At 55.0% G+C, this 17401-nt stretch overlaps 6 protein-coding genes across 6 annotated transcripts; 4 read left to right on the forward strand and 2 right to left on the reverse strand.

Moving 5' to 3' along the window:
- Positions 1 to 700: 700 nt before the first annotated feature.
- Positions 701 to 1766, reverse strand: C8Q71DRAFT_729275 (uncharacterized protein). Its single transcript, XM_047922018.1, has 5 exons — positions 1634 to 1766; positions 1276 to 1580; positions 1000 to 1222; positions 869 to 932; positions 701 to 800 (listed from the first exon to the last, which is right to left on the reverse strand). Exons 2-5 carry the CDS (start codon positions 1404 to 1406, stop codon positions 793 to 795), a joined length of 426 nt encoding a protein of 141 aa, XP_047784423.1. The 5' UTR covers positions 1407 to 1580; positions 1634 to 1766; the 3' UTR covers positions 701 to 792.
- Positions 1554 to 3039, forward strand: C8Q71DRAFT_7035 (Chloroperoxidase). The gene is made up of 4 exons (XM_047920323.1): positions 1554 to 1577; positions 1634 to 2030; positions 2081 to 2218; positions 2270 to 3039. The coding sequence occupies exons 2-4, from the start codon at positions 1942 to 1944 to the stop codon at positions 2877 to 2879; spliced, it is 837 nt and encodes a 278-aa protein (XP_047784424.1). The 5' UTR covers positions 1554 to 1577; positions 1634 to 1941; the 3' UTR covers positions 2880 to 3039.
- Positions 3040 to 4509: 1470 nt separating this feature from the next.
- Positions 4510 to 6644, forward strand: C8Q71DRAFT_697867 (uncharacterized protein; the record flags this gene model as incomplete). Its single annotated transcript, XM_047919993.1, has 11 exons — positions 4510 to 4727; positions 5121 to 5179; positions 5237 to 5256; positions 5316 to 5384; positions 5446 to 5517; positions 5577 to 5673; positions 5729 to 5797; positions 5866 to 6053; positions 6127 to 6207; positions 6266 to 6465; positions 6518 to 6644. The coding sequence occupies 11 exons, from the start codon at positions 4510 to 4512 to the stop codon at positions 6642 to 6644; spliced, it is 1200 nt and encodes a 399-aa protein (XP_047784425.1).
- A 1663-nt stretch (positions 6645 to 8307) lies between these two features.
- C8Q71DRAFT_729284 (glycoside hydrolase family 79 protein) lies at positions 8308 to 10367 on the forward strand. Its single transcript, XM_047922019.1, has 7 exons — positions 8308 to 8636; positions 8685 to 8793; positions 8847 to 8984; positions 9041 to 9278; positions 9328 to 9480; positions 9538 to 9688; positions 9741 to 10367. The coding sequence occupies exons 1-7, from the start codon at positions 8343 to 8345 to the stop codon at positions 10230 to 10232; spliced, it is 1575 nt and encodes a 524-aa protein (XP_047784426.1). The 5' UTR covers positions 8308 to 8342; the 3' UTR covers positions 10233 to 10367.
- Positions 10368 to 10730: 363 nt separating this feature from the next.
- Positions 10731 to 13792, forward strand: C8Q71DRAFT_7169 (WD40-repeat-containing domain protein). Its single transcript, XM_047921127.1, has 6 exons — positions 10731 to 11284; positions 11336 to 11951; positions 12004 to 12045; positions 12110 to 12169; positions 12226 to 12307; positions 12368 to 13792. The coding sequence occupies exons 1-6, from the start codon at positions 10962 to 10964 to the stop codon at positions 13675 to 13677; spliced, it is 2433 nt and encodes an 810-aa protein (XP_047784427.1). The 5' UTR covers positions 10731 to 10961; the 3' UTR covers positions 13678 to 13792.
- Positions 13793 to 15277: 1485 nt separating this feature from the next.
- C8Q71DRAFT_729293 (uncharacterized protein) lies at positions 15278 to 17103 on the reverse strand. The gene is made up of 6 exons (XM_047922020.1): positions 17081 to 17103; positions 16487 to 17022; positions 16349 to 16434; positions 16279 to 16292; positions 16020 to 16222; positions 15278 to 15950 (listed from the first exon to the last, which is right to left on the reverse strand). The coding sequence occupies exons 2-6, from the start codon at positions 16836 to 16838 to the stop codon at positions 15481 to 15483; spliced, it is 1125 nt and encodes a 374-aa protein (XP_047784428.1). The 5' UTR covers positions 16839 to 17022; positions 17081 to 17103; the 3' UTR covers positions 15278 to 15480.
- Positions 17104 to 17401: the final 298 nt, after the last annotated feature.

Here is a 17401-nt window from a genome sequence, read left to right on the forward strand (position 1 = left end):
TTCTAAATGAGCTGTTTAGAAGAGAGGTGTACTGATCCGAAGCAACGGTACACACGAGATGCCGACTTGCCGCAGAGATTTACAGTGCGAATTTAGGATAGAACGCGCTGTAAACCTCTGCGGGAAGGCATCCATTAACTTAATGTTTCAACGTTCTCTCCCACCCTTATCATGCCTCAATAATCCCGTAGTCCTTTGTATAATACTGTGAAGGTTCCCTTCCCATCCGTCGCGAAAAATCTGGTGCTTGTAGCGATCTAAGGAGACCAATCACACGCTCTTCCAATCCCCAGTACCACAATGATGATGATGGTGCTCGCATGGTGAGTGACATTCCAGACCCGGGATACAACGCCGTCTGTATGTGGCTCATATTTCCGAACACTTGCTGGTCTCGTTCAATCACCACGCCTCAATTTCTATTGACCATGCCATAGTGATTCGAATCTTCCTGAAGCCTCCGAGAGCGCTGCAGAAATGCACGAGGTGTCCTGTGCTCTGTCATAACTCGGCGCATCTTAACTTGATATGTTTCGAGGCTAGCATAACAGCCGCCTACTACGTAGCCACGTTGGCTCGATATCGCTAACAGTCAGCTAGACGTTGGTACGGCCTCGGTGTCTCTGCGCAAGAACGAACGCTCTGCTACATATACGCAGTCAGAGTACTGCAACATTGTCGTGTCAGGCACGGTACGTACCGCATGGATGCCAGGTACCTGCGTGTCACTTCAGCTCTCTAAACCCTGAACAGCTTACATGAGCGAATACCGAGTCGTCGCCGGCTGCCACGTCATCTGTCTATCAGGACAATCCCTCAATAAGAATGGGACAGTGAGCGGTGATCACTACTGGCAGGAAATGACCACCTTCTTCTTGAACAGGCCTCAGCGCCAGCCGCTGCGACCGCAAGTGTTGTGTTTGCGACGGGATCTTCGTTGCCAAAGCAACGGCAGTCATCTTCCCTGCATTCAATAGACAATAGAAATGGAGTGCGCACATACAGCCATTCGTTGAATCGTACAGCCCCGGACGGCGATACACTGATATGATGCTTCAACTTCATGGCGCTCGCCTGTGCACGGAGCTTGAGAAGAGAAGCCGAGTCGGTGGCACGTTGAATCGCCGTTGCGTCTGCGAGAGCTTTGTGTTTTCCATAGAAAGCTTTCACGCCGATGTCTGGTAAGGCGAAGAACCTCGGATTCTCGCACATATATCCCATACTTGAGATCGTCGGAAAGCGGTCTCAACGGAGAGTCGGTATCGCGGAACTCACTCTCTATGTTTAGACTGGCCTCCGATGTGACAGATCCTGTAGTGCCCGCTCGCTGCCATGGAGCACACCCTACTAGTAGCGCACCATCCTGGCATCCAGAAGATGGCCGTACATTGCACGCGGCTGGGCATTTGGTGAAGCGCAAGGCTGCCACTATGCTGTGTTGACCACCTGCAACCATCTCTATGGGCGCTCGGGCGCTGTCGCTGCAAGTTGCCTTGTTCAACGGCGTTTCTTCAGCAGTACAGGTGAACTGTTGTGAACTGCATTCCCAGTCTGTTCAATTTCCGCGCCGTATGAGCGCGCAGGGGGGCGCTGGTCAATATTCGTGATGGGACGTACATGATGCTGTACTCACGTTAGGCTAATCTGTCCGCTAGAGGGATGGACATTGTCTCGTGTCTCATGTCCGATGGCACGATGTGGTCATTTCATCAAGTTGATCTGTCGTAAGGCAGTTATGTGCCTCAGCATGGAGCACAAGATTTCCCTAACACGTTAACCAAGTCGACGGCTTCTCTTCGCTCATAAAGCTCGTGGCATTGGTCCACCGTGAACCATATCCGTCCCTCCATATACACGCAGAGTATTCTCTAGGCCTCTATTTAATCGAGCTTCTTCCTCCAGCCTTCATTGAACCAGCCTCGTCTTTCACGTACCTCAACGATGCCCCCAATGAAACCCTACACTGTAGTCAGGTTGCTGCTCAAATGCGCCCTAGCTATGGCGACCCTGGCTATAACGATCAGACTTCTGTATGTCAAACGAGTGACCCTTAGATGGATGTAGACTCACTCTCTCTTAGACACGAATTTGACGATCTTCTCAACGAACCCATCGAGGAATTTTCCTTGGAAAAATACCCCTACGTTCCGCCTGACCCGAACTGGGACAGTCGATCACCGTGCCCCGCGCTGAACGCGCTAGCGAACCACGGCTTCCTGTAAGTCAGATCTCCCCCGAGCACGACCGCACCTGCTCACATCACCCACAGCCCACATGATGGCCGCGGCGCAACGCAGCGGGAATACATCCGTGCGCTGCGGCAGGGATACAACCTCTCGCTCCCGCTCGCGACGTTCCTCACCGTGAGCGGACACGTCCTGCTCTCGCAGTACTCCCTCCTTTCGCTCGCGGACCTCTCGCGGCACAACTGCATCGAGCACGACGCGTCGCTCGGCCACTGGGACACGCTCGTGACACAGGAGTACGCGCCCGACAAGCCGAGCACTTGGCTGCTCGACCGCGTGCTCGCGCACTCCTCTGACGGGGAGACCATGACGCTGCGCGATCTCGCGGAGGCGCGGCTCGAGCGCGAGGCTGACTACGCCCACCCGCTGGACGCGGTGCACGAGGAGATCGCGCGCGGGGAGATGTCGATGGTCCTGGGCATCTTTGGAGGGAAGGACGGGTGCGTGCCTGTGGACTGGTTGAGGGAGTGGTGGGAGCACGAGCGGTTCCCGCAAGGATTTAAGCCAAATCGCCAGCAGACGTTGTTTGACACGGTGCGCGGATCGTGGAACATCAAACAAGCCATGAAGTCCATGGGAAAAAAACTCGAGCATGAAGGCCGGGAAGTAGATGGCAACGGAGGTTCTGACTGACAGCATACCTTATCGCCCTAGGGTGTATCTATTTAGCGTATTAGTGTAGTAGCACGGATCCATGTATTGTACTTACCTCATGATGTAGCCTGCGAATGATGACATGACGCCATTTGCATTGCTGGCTGAATTATGTTGCAGAATGCGCAGATGCTCTGCGTTTCGACATGGCAGAGGCTGATTCGATGCAAGTATTGGAGAGAATAACCCATGTCGTCTCAACATTCTCCAGGTGGCCAATATTCACGGTACACGGATCGCACGTGGCAGCAGCGAGAAGATCTTACGGCGATGTCACAGCCTGAGAAATGCTATGAGCAATGAGGTGCACGGATGAGCGAGGATACGGACGTTACGTACATCGCGATCGCGCAAAGAGATACTTCAGGAGCAGCGACACCCTAGTCACGTCAACCGCAAGAGGGAACGTACCATCGCATGTTCGTTGGGTTCACATAGGTCGAGCGCACGCGGGCTTTGGAGGTCTCAAGTACTTGCATGAAACGTTCGTTACACTCCTGGCTCTTCGCTGCGTGTTCGACGTCTGGCGCGTTCAACAACCCAATGACGTCTTGTAAGCACGGGTCCCAAACGGAACCTACTACTATAACTTCATAGCATCGCTGGAAGATCAGTTCAGCTGCGTGGGATGTCGTGCGACTCGTGCCAGCGAGTGCTTACCGAGGGATACCGAATGAACCGGGGAGGTTCATACATAAGTAGCGCCTGCAGACGCAGCCCGCCGATCCCGCACGTACTTGGTTCTCGTTGCGTATGGTAGCTCGGTAATGTCTCCGTGGTGAGTGGTGGATGTGGTGAAGGAATGACTTCTGATCGTGATCTGGTTAGCCGATATCCTGGATTCTGACAGGTCCTCCACCTACTATCTTCAAGACAATCTTCACCCGACCTCCTACACATAGTCCTATAGCCTACACTTCCTGCCCATCTGGTCAACCGACTACCTGGGCCGGCGCGTTATCGGACCCTCGCTGCCACCGAGGCCTGGCAGTCTTCCTCTTAGCGACCTACACTGCGTCCATGCACTTGGCTGCGAGCGAATGCTCTTCCTCTCCCCGCGTACGTACTACCGGAGGGCTACCGGACAAAGAACGAAGGCTGTCGCACAACCTTCCGTCGAGTCTAGAAATGCGGGAAGATGGGGGCGTGACCCTCGCTGGTAGGAACATCCGACCTATTCACGTCATGAGCAGGCATATATATGGGGAGGAGGATGATGGGCAGTGTGGCGGCAGGGCTGGTGAGCGGTTTAGGCGTTCGCCTCGCAGTCTACCCGGCCGCCAGAGTGTGGTGACGCTCAGTGCGTGGAAGAGTTCTTCCATCCTCGCTCAAAGAACGGACTTGGCTTACTATTGCTTACTGGAGCCATGCCATTCTATCCTATCGCTGTGGTCATCGCATGGTCACCAGGCGGGCGAAGGCGACCACAAGACTGGCGGGTGAGCCACAGGGCGTCCGTCGAGCGGATGCTGCTGGATAAACCGTCCTTCCGTTGCTCGACCTCTGATCTACAAAATGTCAACCCGCCCCTTGATTAAAGTCGTGCGATACTCGACCACCGTCCCCTTCGACTCTCCCCGATCCATCCATCTTCGACTCCGTCGCCGACATGGTCTCCTCGACGCCCCACCTCTTCCCCCCTTTTCGCGCGGACCACATCGGCTCGCTCAAGCGTCCCGCGAAGCTCCTCGCAAAGCGCAAGGAGCGCGACGATGGCAAGCTCACCACGGAAGAGCTGAAGGCGGTCGAGGATGAGTCGATCGCCGCTATTGTTGAGATGCAGAGGGAGGCTGGCATCAAGTCGATCACCGACGGTGAATTCAGGAGGTACGTCGTCTTGTTCTGGCTTGTGTCGCATCTCTATCTCGCCCACGATCGCTGGGTCCATCACCATGGTCCTCCCCGAAGCGAGTCGGTTTGCATGCGTCGCCGGGTGAGCAGCTGGGCGCGGGTGGGCAGCTCGCGAGATGGCAAGGGGGCGACTCAGCAGCAATGCCAACAGCCTTGAGATGTTCAGCGCGGTACAGATTGTGCTGTCGCTGTCAGGTCACTGAGATGTCCAAGGGCGAATTTGATAGGGTGCTCGGGAGGGAGGACATCAGACCGAGCCGGCTTCGTTGTCGTCGGTGCGATTAGACGACGCAGTCTAGTTGGAATGTTCTTCGAGTTTTCCGCATATATGCTGTTGATGACGACGTGCTGAACCTTTGCGCGATGCAGACATATGTTCTACGATGGTGTCTTCGACAATCTGGACGGCATGAAGTACATCCCCGTCGGTATGTTCTACTTTGCTTTCGTATAGCGGGCGCGATACTGAAGTTCTTGTGATCTAGTACCGATCGACTGGTTCATGGTAACTAACACTCACTGTCCTTCTCTGTCAATGGGCTCATGACGACCTCTTGCAACTAGGACTACGTCCCCGACATCGATGCGTTCAAGAAGCAGAACTTCAAGGGTGCTGCGTCCTACATCTGCGAGGTAGGTGCCTTATATAATCTCTGCGCCGAGATCTGCCTCTCATGTTTTCCCGTTCCTACAGTCGAAGCTCAAGCGAACCAAGCCCTTCTATGTCAGCCAGTACGAGGCTCTGAAGGCTTTGACGAAGCCAGAGGTGCGTCCGCCAGACACGAAGGGTAGCGCAGTCTCTTAATGGATGATCGTATGTTGTAGGAGCACAAGAATCTGAAGATCACGATGTGCGCTCCGGAATGGTTCCACCTCCGCCATGGGCCCTATGCCTACCCGAAGTCTGTCTACTCGACTGATGGTACGGCCCCCGCCTCTCTGCACATGGGATACGGCGCTGAACGAGTAACTAACAGACGAGTACTTCGCGGACGTCGTCCAGGCATACCGCGAGGAGATCCAGGATCTGTACAAGTTGGGTTGCCGTACGCACAGTCCTTTCAACTAATCTTCGCATCATCTGACATATCGTTCCTCCGCATACCGACACTAGGCAACATCCAGTTCGACGACCCTCTGCTCGCGTACTTCTGCTCCGAGAAGATGCTGAAGGGCATGGAGGAACGCGGCGTGGACCACAAAGCGCTGCTCGCTCTCTACGTCAAGGTCTACAACGACATCCTCAAGGGTCACCCTGAGGACATCACGCTCGGTATCCACTTGTGCCGCGGAAACTTCAGGGTACGCTTCACATTCCAGCTCAGTTCGAATGATCATGCAGCAGGTAGCGGCTGACACGTATGATCTTGTGCAGGATGGACGTCACTTCAGTGAGGGCGGCTACGATAACATCGCTATCAGCCTCTTCCGGGACATCGCCGCAGATACCTACTACGTTCGTCACCTTCGCTCCTTCCCTCCGCCCGCACTGACCTCTCATACCCTGCATACAGCTGGAGTACGAGACCGAGCGTGCGGGTACGTTCGAGCCTCTCCGCTGGCTGCCGCGCAACAAGTCGGTCGTGCTCGGCATCATCTCGAGCAAGTTCCCGAAGATGGAGGACAAGGACGAGCTCGTGAAGAAGGTGCACGCCGCTGCTGAGGTCATCGCGAACGGCGAAGAGAAGCGCTCCAAGGAGGAGGCGTTGAACCAGTGCGTCGTTCCTTGCATACCACCCATCCGTGATGGCTCACCTGCTGCGTAGGATTTGCATCAGCCCGCAGTGCGGCTTCGCGTCGCACGCGGACGGGAACCCCGTCACGGAGGAGGACGTCGTGAAGAAGCTCCGCCTGGTTGTCGACACCGCTAAGGCGATCTGGCCCGACGTCTAAGCATATGCGCCTTCCTCGGCGCAACGCGAAAGAAAATCCGAACATCATGAGACTGTAACAGTACTTAGCTAGTGAGTTATGGGCCGCTCATAGGCTTAGTGTAGCGCGAATAGGTGGTCGCAGGGATCCTCAACGATCTGTTTTTTGTTATGTTTGTTGTATCTGATATCCCGAATGCATCTCCTCATGCACCAACGTGTCTACTGACGAAGTGAGTGTGACATACCCCTAGGATCATCCAGTTGGTGAGGTGGGTCGTTGCCGATGTCTTCCACTTGGTGTCCGTAGTTGCTGAGCTTGCTTCACAGTAGTTCACTGGTCACGTACATGATGGGACACAACTACCTGCGCCCTGTAATCCCACAACGCGGTCATCGAGACTTTGTCAGGAGGAGATACGTTTTCACTCCGGGGTTCCGACGTTCAGCAGCTAGAAGGAGCCCTCCAAATTCCACTACGACGCAAATCAGGAACACAACCACGACATGACTGTACTGGTGACCTGTCCAGTGTTCCGTGAGATGCTCTACCCCATCGCTGACATTGACGTCACAGACATCGTCGGCCCGGTGCCGAAGCAAGGCTTCAGCTTGGTCTCCGCGAAGAGTCAGGTGGCTGTATGCAACATGCGCTGCGGTGATTAATGACATGCTCCTTAGAACATATCTTGACGGCCAGTGAGGCTCTTGAACATGTACATGGGTACTCTGAAGACATGTCCTTGAGGTAAGGCGTCCATCATTGATGTCGAATGGTCCCATACCTCTCCGGCTTACAGCTCACAGGGGTTAGGCTGTAGAGGGCCTCCCCTGTACCGGCTCGAGCTTGCCACATTGCCACATATCGGACATGTTTGTGATAGCCTCGATCAGTGCCGATCGTTCTTGCATGAAGGTTGCTCACAGGCCAGTCACAGGCTGTCTGTCACCCAGAATGTCGTCGCAGTCGGTCCGACAACTCCCAGATGACATGCAGACATTATGGTCGCATCACCTGGGCTCATAGTCCAATACCTTAGTGCCTGAGGCCGCGTTTGGTCCATCGTATGGTGCCGACCCGCTGATGGCCAGAGCGCTGAACTCCTGATGCTTGGATGTTGTCCTCGAGATCCTCGGTCCCTCCGACGGATTACCGATTCATACAAGGTATTTTTGTCTCCTATTGGGAGCGGGCGATGTCTTACATAGACTCTTCTGTTATTGTCGTGTGCCCCTGTGCACTGAGGGTCTCGTCAACCCAACGTCAACCTCGCCATGGTGATCTAGTCCATCATCCTTCTATAAGGCCGGCTTCCAGACAAGTCACGTGGAGCATACGGGAGGCAAATTGCAATCAAGCTACAAGCGTACTACACAGCTTGAATGCTGTTTCGTGTTCGAGCGAGGTCTCGTCACTTGATCTCACGTATTCATAGCTTGCGGGGATCAGGGAGCAGCGATTTTCCTTGGCCAGCAGTGCACATCTTCCCTCGGGGGTCGGCTGACTCCTGTCGTGACTTGCGGCATCGCAATCCCACCGGGCACTTTGGCCACGAGGCCCCGAACGTTTCCACTTCTTCGAGGATCACAAACAGGATCTCGGCCCTGGTCCCGTAGCGATGTACGGACACTCTCAGCGAAGCGTGCCGTGCTTTTCCGGGTATAAAGGCACTTCGCAGGGAAGACGTCCTCGCCGTACGCAGCCCTCATCTTTGCCCCCATGTATTCTCAAGCCCTCCTGGCCGCGCTGGCCCTCGGCGTCGCGTCCGCCGGCGCGTCGAATGTGTCTGTTGACGTTCCTGTCCTCGCACCCACAAATTCATTGCCTCTGGCATCGACCTTGCTCTCGTTTTCCATTGAACAGGACAACTGGCCTGAGTGGAGTGGGATCGACGAGCGCAACGAATTCACGTACAATGCGTTGACGACCTATGCGAATCTCACCGGACAGCCGCCGAAGATCCGCGTCGGTGCTGATTCCGAGGATCACTCAGTCTGGTCGCCCACGGTGACGGTATGTGAAACAACAATTCTTGGCGTTCTCGACTCATCAGGCTCGCAGATCAACGAGGACGTATTCCCGCCGTCTAACACGATCACGCCTTACCCTGAGGCAACTAATATCACTGTTGGGAGCGAATACTACGTCCTGTCAAAATGGCTCCCTTCAGGTTTGCACCAGGTCATATACTGGTCAGGCGTCCGGCTAACCTGACCGACACAGGCACTCACATGGTCTGGGGAGTAAACCTCGGCTATAACAATGTTACGAACGCAGTCAACATGGCAAACGCCATCGTCAAAGCCTTCGGTTCACAAGATGTCATTGACTCCGGTGTCGTCCTCGAGCGCATCGAAGTCGGTACGTCTTGTGTGCTACGTATGCCTGAATTCTGCTCATCTGTGGTCTGCGTCTAGGGAACGAGGCCGATCTGTACGGAAACAACGGTCTCCGCGAAAAGGGTAACTGGACCGTCGAGGATTATGTGCCCGACTGGGAGTCTATCGCCGATCCCGTCGTGGAAGCAGCGGCGATTAACGGCAGAAACGGGCCTGTCACCCTCCAAGGAGCGGCGTTCGCATCACAGGCGTTCACCCCCAGGGAGATCTTCGCACTTGGTATCCTGAACAGCACAGCTGGACAGACGATCTCAACGTAGGTAGAGCTGGATCTGCTGAGACCACTGTTCTAACTTGCGCCCCAGGATCTCGCAACACCAGTACTCCGCAGCATTCTGCAATGGTGGCGCCTTCGGTCTGATCTCGTTCATGAACAAGACGACTGTGCGTGGAAACTTGACCATCTTCGAGGCGGACATCACAGCGTCGCATGAGAACGGCCTTGCGTATGTATTGGGGTGAGCAGGCGTCATCTCGAGTGCTGATGGATACGAACTGACGAGCTACCGCAACAGCGAGACCAACAGTATTGCCTGCCATGGCGCGCCCGGGGTTAGCAACACAGCAGGCGCGGCCCTATGGGTCATCGACTACGCGTTGTTTGCGTCTACCATTGGTATCGAGGAACTGTACTTCCATGAGGGCATCGGTTACAAGTACAACTTCGTCAGTACACTTTCTTTCTCGAGCTCGACGTTGACGTTGACCATCGCTTCAGCTGCAACCCGTCACCCTGAACTACTCGACCATCAACGGAAGCGCGCTCGACCCTCCGGCGCCTCCTCACATTCAGCCTGCTTACTACGGCGGCCTTGTTATTGACACCTTCATCGGCAACAGCGGCGCAGCCAGCATCGTTGAGCTCACAGTCAATGATCCTGATACGGCCGGATACGCTGCGTTCGAGAACGGGCAGCTCACCCGTGCCGTATTCGTCAACCTCAATGCTTGGGTCGCCGATAGCACAGGTACGCGCCCCGTGGTTCACATCGGCCTCGACTTCGTGAACGGCACGACGTCAGCTTCGACCGCTACAGGGCGGAGGCTCGTCATCAACTACGCAGATGACACGCAGAACCTTACCTGGGCCGGCCAGAGCTATGAGGAGACTGCAAATGTCAGCCCCACGGGTCAGCTCGACTTGGAGACGATTGATCTGTCAGACGGCTTTGACTTGCGTGCAACAGAGGCAATTCTACTGACGTTCTGATATGAACCTTGTACCATACGTCTGTAATCGGGTTCTCAGGATTTCTTGCCAACGGACGTGTCCAATTTCCCGTGCGATATGTGTACTTCCAGGTTCATGACAATGTCTACCGAATGACACTGCATTTGATCGCAAGAGATATACTACGTGAGTACGACAAACGCCACAACATAGCAGCCTGGTGTTCTGCAGGTGCCAATAATATTTAAATATGGTAAGTGAGGCGGTGTTTAAAATATATAGCTCTAATCGACCCAACTGACGGCAAGGCGGTGGCGACGAGATCGTGCTGCAGCGTTCGCTCTTCGCCGACACCTACTTATCATAAGTACGTCTGAACATGGCCATGGAGCTTTCTGTGAACTTGGTTTACTTCTGCGTCGGAACATGCCTAATTCGGACATAACCTTATCCGAGCACCGGGCCGTACGCAACAAACAACATGGCTCAGGAGGGCTCAGGCCGCCGTGAATCGAGCGTTCTACGGTTACCTGTTGGCCTCACCGCTGTCCGGTACTTGGGTATGCTTCGTTGTGTTCCCGTGTCCATTTCTACTACGGTATAAGTACCTGAATACCTCTAATGTGACGGAAATTCGCTCACGTGGATGTGGTGTATTTGGTTTGGGCGTTCGCCGACCACACCGGCACACAGCCTCCATATCTGCATCGCAATCAGTCTCGGTTCTCCAGTAAGTAGTAAGTGCTTGCATTCATTCTTCAAACTCCCATGTCGTTCCTCTCTGCTGCTGATGTATACGCCGAGCAACTATTTCGCTTGGGTCATGGTTATCCTCTCTGGGACCCTGATCCACCGAAAGGTGAAGTGTTGATAGGCGATGTTGGATTTATTGCGGATGGTTCATTCCATCGCGTCTTCAACGCCACGAAACCTGGGGATGACCCCGCGAATAGAACCGGCGTTCCTGATGGTTACAAGCCATTCACCTTGACCTCGGAATTCTCAAATGTGAAGAAGGTCGGGGCACTTGCTCCTGGAGCGTTGTGTAGCAGGACCATCAGACAGCTGCAAGTCGAGTTGAGTGCCTCAGGGTAAGTGGTGCAATGCTCGCAACGGTATACAAGAATCTGATGTGACCGTAGCCACGGCGTTGGTGCCGGTCTTGAGTTCCAATGTATGGACGACCAGGGTGCTGTTCTCGTAATGAAGCACAGCGCGAACCGCGAGGTGATCCTTCCAAGTCGGCGAATGGTCAACTACATGTCACAGAGCTTCACAAGCTGGTACGAGTTCATCAGGGATCGCCTCGACGTCGACATTCCCAGGGAATCCTTACGTTTCATATGTGGGGTCTGGAAGACTGCTGACTGGGCGGTGGCGTCATATACACAAGCAGGGAAGATGGCGCAGTTCCAGTTCAACGCGAGTTTGGGTGCAGCCTCTGCCGCATTTACAATATCAGCAGCGGCAAAGGTCACGGCTGCACCCGAACAGAACTGGGGACCGCGCGACGACGCCACTGATCCGTCCACAAGCAGCGAGAGCCTCAGCGGTCTCATGGCTAATCAATCCGTGTTCATCCACTACTATAGTCTGAGGCGTCGCTTTTTGTTCCCCAAAGTCATGAAGGCTGCGGCTGGCTACGATGAGCTACCTCCCCCAGGACCTGACGAGGCCGCAGACAGGAGTCACTCAATAGACTTCGCCAGCAGCGGTGAAGAGGTGAACGAGATTGAACGGGACACCTCAGTCTTTCAGGTACATCTCAGCATCGCACAGTATGCAGCGAGTTGACGACAGTGTTTATTAGAGCTGGGACCCCGTAGACTTTGTTCTGGATTATATCCTGAAGGCATGTCATGGTTCATTATTCTCATTGCGCGAGATGAGACTCACCAGGAAACTCGCCGATGCAGTATGAGCCGAACGTCCAGGTCGCAGTTGCTAACGACCGTGATATCAATAGGCTTTGCGAAGTAAGTAAGATGTTGTTGAATAATAACAATCAGGTGCTGATAGAATTGCGTCGCAGCAACACAGATGTGATATACCAGACGACATTCCTTCTTTCCTCGAAACTGTCAAACCTCTGATTGAGGTCACCGAAGATGGACGTCAGTTGTTCTCTCTAGTCTGTGTGGATCTATCGACTCACGACTGTTGTGGTTTCGAAGTTGGCATGCTGTCTCACGAAGACCTCACTACTCTTGAACAGCCCGCGCCAGATGAGCAGACTGTGCCAGCGTCGATGCCGGTGTCGTTCGCCGATGAACATCCGACTACAGACGCCCCTCCCGAGGTTGGGGCTACAGCAGCGGATGCCGAGATATCCGAGAAAGTCACGCCACGCGGCGAGCCTGTCGCTGCAAACTCAGACAGCATTGCTAGGGATGGTCCAATCGAACAGAAGAAGGCGGACATACTAGTCGCGGACAACGGTGCCTTTGTCGAGCTCGAACACCACGCTGGTGGTATCACCGCCCTTGCATATTCGCCTGACGGCCGCTACATCGCCAGCGGTGCTGACGACACCCTAGTCGTCATCTGGGATGTCCGCACCGGCCAGCGCGTGCATACGTGCAGTTACCACTCCGATACCATCTGCTCCCTGGCTTTCTCTCCCGACGGTAGCAAGCTGCTCTCTGGCTCCGGCGACGGGCTGGGAGTCATTTGGGACGTCCGAACTGGAGAGGAGCTGACAGTCCTGAACGGCCACACGGGTATCGTGTACACCGTTGCCTTTTCGCCTGATGGTTCGGTCGTCGCGACGGGGTCCGTCGACACCTCTGTCAGGCTCTGGGACGCCGTGTCGGGAGAAGAGCGTTCGTTGTCGAGAGGGCATAGCGCAATTGTCTTGATTGTCGCGTTCTCGCCTGACAGCCGCCGCCTCGTTTCCGCAAGCGCGGACTACTGTACCCGAGTTTGGAGTGTACGAGATGGGACTCTTCTCTCTGTCCTCAAGGGCCACCAAGGCGTTATCTACGCTCTGGCGTATGCCCCCGATAGTCGTCGCCTAGTCACTGGATCGGACGACGGCTCGGCGCGGATCTGGAATGGGGAGACAGGCGAAGAACTCGTGGATCTGCGAGTGCACTCTGGATCTGTGTGGGCCGCGGCGTTCTCCCCTGACGGTAAACAATTGCTGAGCGCAGCCAGCGACGGCTCCATCCGAATCTGCGACTCGTATAGCGGAGACAAGATTCACGAGATCGATGCCAGTGATCAACTCGTGAATGCCACCGCGTTTTCCGCAGATGGCTCGCGCATTTGCGCCAGCTCTGCGGATAACAGCATACGCGTGTGGAACACGAAGAGTGCAACCCAGCTCGCGACACTCACTGGCCATTCCGACAAAGTGAGCCATCTGAGGTTCTCTCCAGATGCGACGCGCATCGTGTCATCCTCCGATGACGGCCTTTTGCGTATCTGGGATCTCAGTCGTCTGGGTACGGGTGGCCATGGCGGGGGAGAGGTAGAGGCGTAGGTGCCCGTGCCCGTGCCTGTGGACTCTTGAAGACCTGGGGCACGGGCAGCCGTACGATTCAGCAGCACAGTGCGTATTCGAGTCGAATCCTGTATACCACATGCACACCATTATTGTCTCAGTAGCCAACTTATCAGGCCTTCCTGCGGTGACAGAAGTGTAGAATCATTCATCATGCTTGCTGTGCAATTGATCATGGATGGTCTGTAGGTCATAGTAGCAGCTGCTGGTCAGTCCGATCCCATCGTAGACGAACGGCGGTCATCCTTCGCCCGTATTGGAAGGCTGCCGCTGGTGGAACCACACAATGTCGATTTTGCGTGATGTCCGGGCCTCGAGGTACTTAGAGGAAGTTTGATGGACACATGATGGAGCGACGCTACTCGTGTTGACATTGACACTCGAGATATCGGGTTATCTGTTTACGTCGGGGCGGTACAGTCGGAGCTTGCTCTTCATCAGCCTTCTTGTTTCCATCCCACTGCGCAGAGCTCTGTCTATTCACTTCAGCTTCATACTCCGCCACCTTTGTTGACTTCCGTACTTCTTCCGATTCCCGTCCGGAACTAAATCGCCAATCTCATTGTATTTGTCTGATGATGCCCTACGCCGGGCTCGATGACGCTCATATAGACGTCCCGCCGGGACGGGCGCATGCCAAATCTGGAGGGGGCATTGTTGTATTGCGATGACCATGGACGCTTACCACTCTCCGCCCTGTTCGCGGCATGTGCTTATTGTCTTTATGGGTATATCAGATACTTACGGTTACTCCAATAGAGCGCTTTCGAACAAATCGTCACGGTCTGGCTACAGCACCACTCTTGATACTGCTGTACGTAGCCTGCGCAAGCCGGAGGAACAGTCACGGTGAGACTGGCAGATCGTGAGTCAACTGCTGGTTCAATCAGGGAATATGAAAGAATAGTAGCCGCACAGATATCTGTAGCGAGTCATACCGTGACACCGACGGGCCCGCGGCCGGGTTACAAAGAAAGGACGGTATGAGGAGTGCGTCCTATACGAAATTTATCGCCTCGGGTCTGTTTTGCGTATCGCCGCAGACCTTCATTTACCATCGACAGCATGCGGGACAATCCGAGTCGCAGCCCATGATGACGATGATTGTAATGGATTGATAGCGACCTTCAATTAGTTTCATGCCACTAGTACATGCACGCTATGTGAAAAACTCGAAGATCTCGTCTCCGTGATGCAGCGCCATTCCAACAGTGCGTAAATCACGGTGAGGGCTCGAAATATAGTAGGTGTATGGTCGGTGTATGGTCTTGATGGAGAGAGTGTGAGCTACCATGCATTGTCGCCCGAGTTCGCCGACTTGCCTGAAACAGTATTGCAATGTCGCACGACTCGGATGAGCTCAGAGCTCTTCAAGTTGGTAGTAGCCTCTTCTGTGTACAGCGCCTCGGACGTTGCGGCGCATCACCAGTCCAGACAGGTACCGCTCACCGCGGCCGAGCTTCGGGAGAGTTCCGCCGACGCCCACGTCGCGAGTACGCATGCAGGTATGTAGAGTCATCCAACGTAAAATAACAGCATTTGCCTCCACATATACCGTACACAACACAAGATCAGCTTCGTCTATGATAGTTATTTGAGATCATTTCGGAGTCACGCAGCGGTGGGAGGGAACGAAAGCATAATTGATACATATACATAAACAAAAGCCTCGGAGGGATGGATCGACAGCAGCAGCAGAGCATAGTGATGCAAAACAATAAGTTATTGGAAACTACCAAAGAAAGACTAGCAACGATCACCGACTGTCCCCCGCAGCAGGCGCTAACGGCGTACTGACGATGTCACCGTGTACAGCGATGAGTTATGCAACGAGGCAGAACGGCTGCTCCTATGCATCCGGTCAACCACGTATGGGTGGCTACGCGAACCTCCCCACTCGGCGTTCCGTGCGGCGAACGAGCCTTGAAGCATGCGCTCCGCCGGAAGGGCATGCATCGGGGGGCTCGACACGAGGCTGTCCTGGTCACTGTCGCTATACTGAGTCTCTGAATGGGCGGACGGTGTGGTCGAGCGCGAAAAGGTCGGAGGAGCAAGCGGGGGATAGCGGTAGGGCGTCATGTTCACGTTTGCGTTCACCACATTCCGGTCCAGACTATCGACCGGCTGGTGGACATCGAGGCGTGGTGACCGAAGCGTGCCCGAGCGTTGCCCGTCGGAGAAATGGTTACGATAGTGCCGACGCATGTTCGAGTTTACGCTGAACTGGCGGCCGCATGCGGGGCAGGCATACGCTAGTGCGGATCGTCGCGGGGTTTCAGCGCGATGCACGAGATCTCGGGCATAAAGGGAAGCGAACTCACGTTTAGCGCCTGTGTGGGTGTTCAGATGGATCGCCAGGCTGCTCGGCCGGTTGAAGCGCCTGGGGCAGAAGGGGCAGGCGTGCCTCTTATCGTCCACCCGGTTGTGATCGGCATTGGGGGTTGGGGATAATGTTGTGTGAGTCCGAGGCGACGGATTCCTCGACGGGGGTTGCGAAGACCGGTTTGTGTGGAAGGGAATGTGTCTTGAGAGTGCAAGGCGTCAATTACGACCTGAATCTGTTGCAAGGGTGGTACATACCGCGATGGCGACGACTGACGAGGCAGCCCATCAGCTTGAGGCATTGAAAGGAATCATTGAGGCGACGAACCATCCTTCCAATGGACGCTAAGGGCATGTTGGGAAGCGAACGTGGCTCTTCAAGAGACCGCGCGTCCAACGGCCGACAGAAATGCTCTAGTCATAGTGAGCTAGGTAGTGACCCCAAGACCATGGACATCGCACAAACCTGGCAGTAGTTCATGGATGCTGGGCAGTGATACGCATTCAGACGATGCTGAGCGCGGCATCGCTGTGGATTGACTGTGGTGGATGCTTCGGAGGATGGGTGTAAAGGGGAGGGGACAAGAGCCGCAAGACTGGCTGGGCGGCAACTTATATAGGTACGGTGGATCGGACGCACAGGCCATTGCTGTCCGAGCATCATTGGAATCAAAGATCCCCAGAAGCCAGATGTCATCTGTAGCAGCGCAGACTGTGCGATAGAAGGTACAAAGGCGGGCACGGCCGCACGGCCGCGAGCAGGCCAGACATGATTCACCTGTTGATCCCGTTGAGACAAGGCAAAAGCGCAGAGGCATACCAATGTGCACGTCCGCGCTTCCTAGAGGCTTGCTTTGCCGCGCTGGATACGGTTCTGACGTGTGACGCTCAGGGCGACAGTCACAACGGGCTCCGTAGTCAGCCACACACCACACTGAATTCGCACCACGGTAGTGTGCACCAGATGTGCGTGATTGCGGATCGCAAATATTCCCCCACCATCTGTCAGGGAAGCTCTAGCAATCTGAGAAGCACTCGGCGAGGAGGGAGTGAATAATACCAGGCGGGCATAGCTGCTGTGCAGCCGAGCCTTCGCCGCTTGAGCGCAGATGCAATGCGAACTTTGTCTTATGGAAGGGCGATTTCGGCGCAAGGCGAATGCGAGAACAAGAGGGGGCGGCTGTACTCGAGAAGGCATCATAGGAAGGCTTCCGGCGCTCCGAGTGAGATTCTTGGGTAATAAAGAGTCCGCAGATACACGCACCAGAACTTCCAAAGTAGCTCCCAGACCACTCTCCAGTCGAGCTTGACGGATCCGGCGAGGGAGGCCCGCGGTGAGCTGAACTGTAGGGGAGAACTGAAGGGAGATAGGCCTGGCAGC

The sequence above is a fragment of the Rhodofomes roseus genome, assembly GCF_022264815.1.
Source record: "Rhodofomes roseus strain CIRM-BRFM 1785 chromosome Unknown C8Q71scaffold_1, whole genome shotgun sequence".
Classification (NCBI taxonomy): Eukaryota; Fungi; Basidiomycota; class Agaricomycetes; order Polyporales; family Fomitopsidaceae; genus Rhodofomes; species Rhodofomes roseus.

Coding starts and splice junctions, on each gene's coding strand:
- C8Q71DRAFT_729275 (XM_047922018.1), bottom strand. CDS start 1,406: ATGCCCAGCCGCGTGCAATGTACGGCCATCTTCTGGATGCCAGGATGG. Junction 1,223..1,275: donor GGCCAGTCTAAACATAGAGA/GTGAGTTCCGCG, acceptor GACGATCTCAAG/TATGGGATATATGTGCGAGA. Junction 933..999: donor GATTCAACGAATGGCTGTAT/GTGCGCACTCCA, acceptor TTGGCAACGAAG/ATCCCGTCGCAAACACAACA.
- C8Q71DRAFT_7035 (XM_047920323.1), top strand. CDS start 1,942: ATGCCCCCAATGAAACCCTACACTGTAGTCAGGTTGCTGCTCAAATGC. Junction 2,031..2,080: donor GCTATAACGATCAGACTTCT/GTATGTCAAACG, acceptor ACTCTCTCTTAG/ACACGAATTTGACGATCTTC. Junction 2,219..2,269: donor CTAGCGAACCACGGCTTCCT/GTAAGTCAGATC, acceptor CATCACCCACAG/CCCACATGATGGCCGCGGCG.
- C8Q71DRAFT_729284 (XM_047922019.1), top strand. CDS start 8,343: ATGTATTCTCAAGCCCTCCTGGCCGCGCTGGCCCTCGGCGTCGCGTCC. Junction 8,637..8,684: donor TCTGGTCGCCCACGGTGACG/GTATGTGAAACA, acceptor TCAGGCTCGCAG/ATCAACGAGGACGTATTCCC. Junction 8,985..9,040: donor CCTCGAGCGCATCGAAGTCG/GTACGTCTTGTG, acceptor GTCTGCGTCTAG/GGAACGAGGCCGATCTGTAC.
- C8Q71DRAFT_7169 (XM_047921127.1), top strand. CDS start 10,962: ATGTCGTTCCTCTCTGCTGCTGATGTATACGCCGAGCAACTATTTCGC. Junction 11,285..11,335: donor GTCGAGTTGAGTGCCTCAGG/GTAAGTGGTGCA, acceptor ATGTGACCGTAG/CCACGGCGTTGGTGCCGGTC. Junction 12,308..12,367: donor TGAGGTCACCGAAGATGGAC/GTCAGTTGTTCT, acceptor GTGGTTTCGAAG/TTGGCATGCTGTCTCACGAA.
- C8Q71DRAFT_729293 (XM_047922020.1), bottom strand. CDS start 16,838: ATGCCTCTGCGCTTTTGCCTTGTCTCAACGGGATCAACAGGTGAATCA. Junction 16,435..16,486: donor CATCCATGAACTACTGCCAG/GTTTGTGCGATG, acceptor CACTATGACTAG/AGCATTTCTGTCGGCCGTTG. Junction 15,951..16,019: donor CACCCACACAGGCGCTAAAC/GTGAGTTCGCTT, acceptor GATCCGCACTAG/CGTATGCCTGCCCCGCATGC.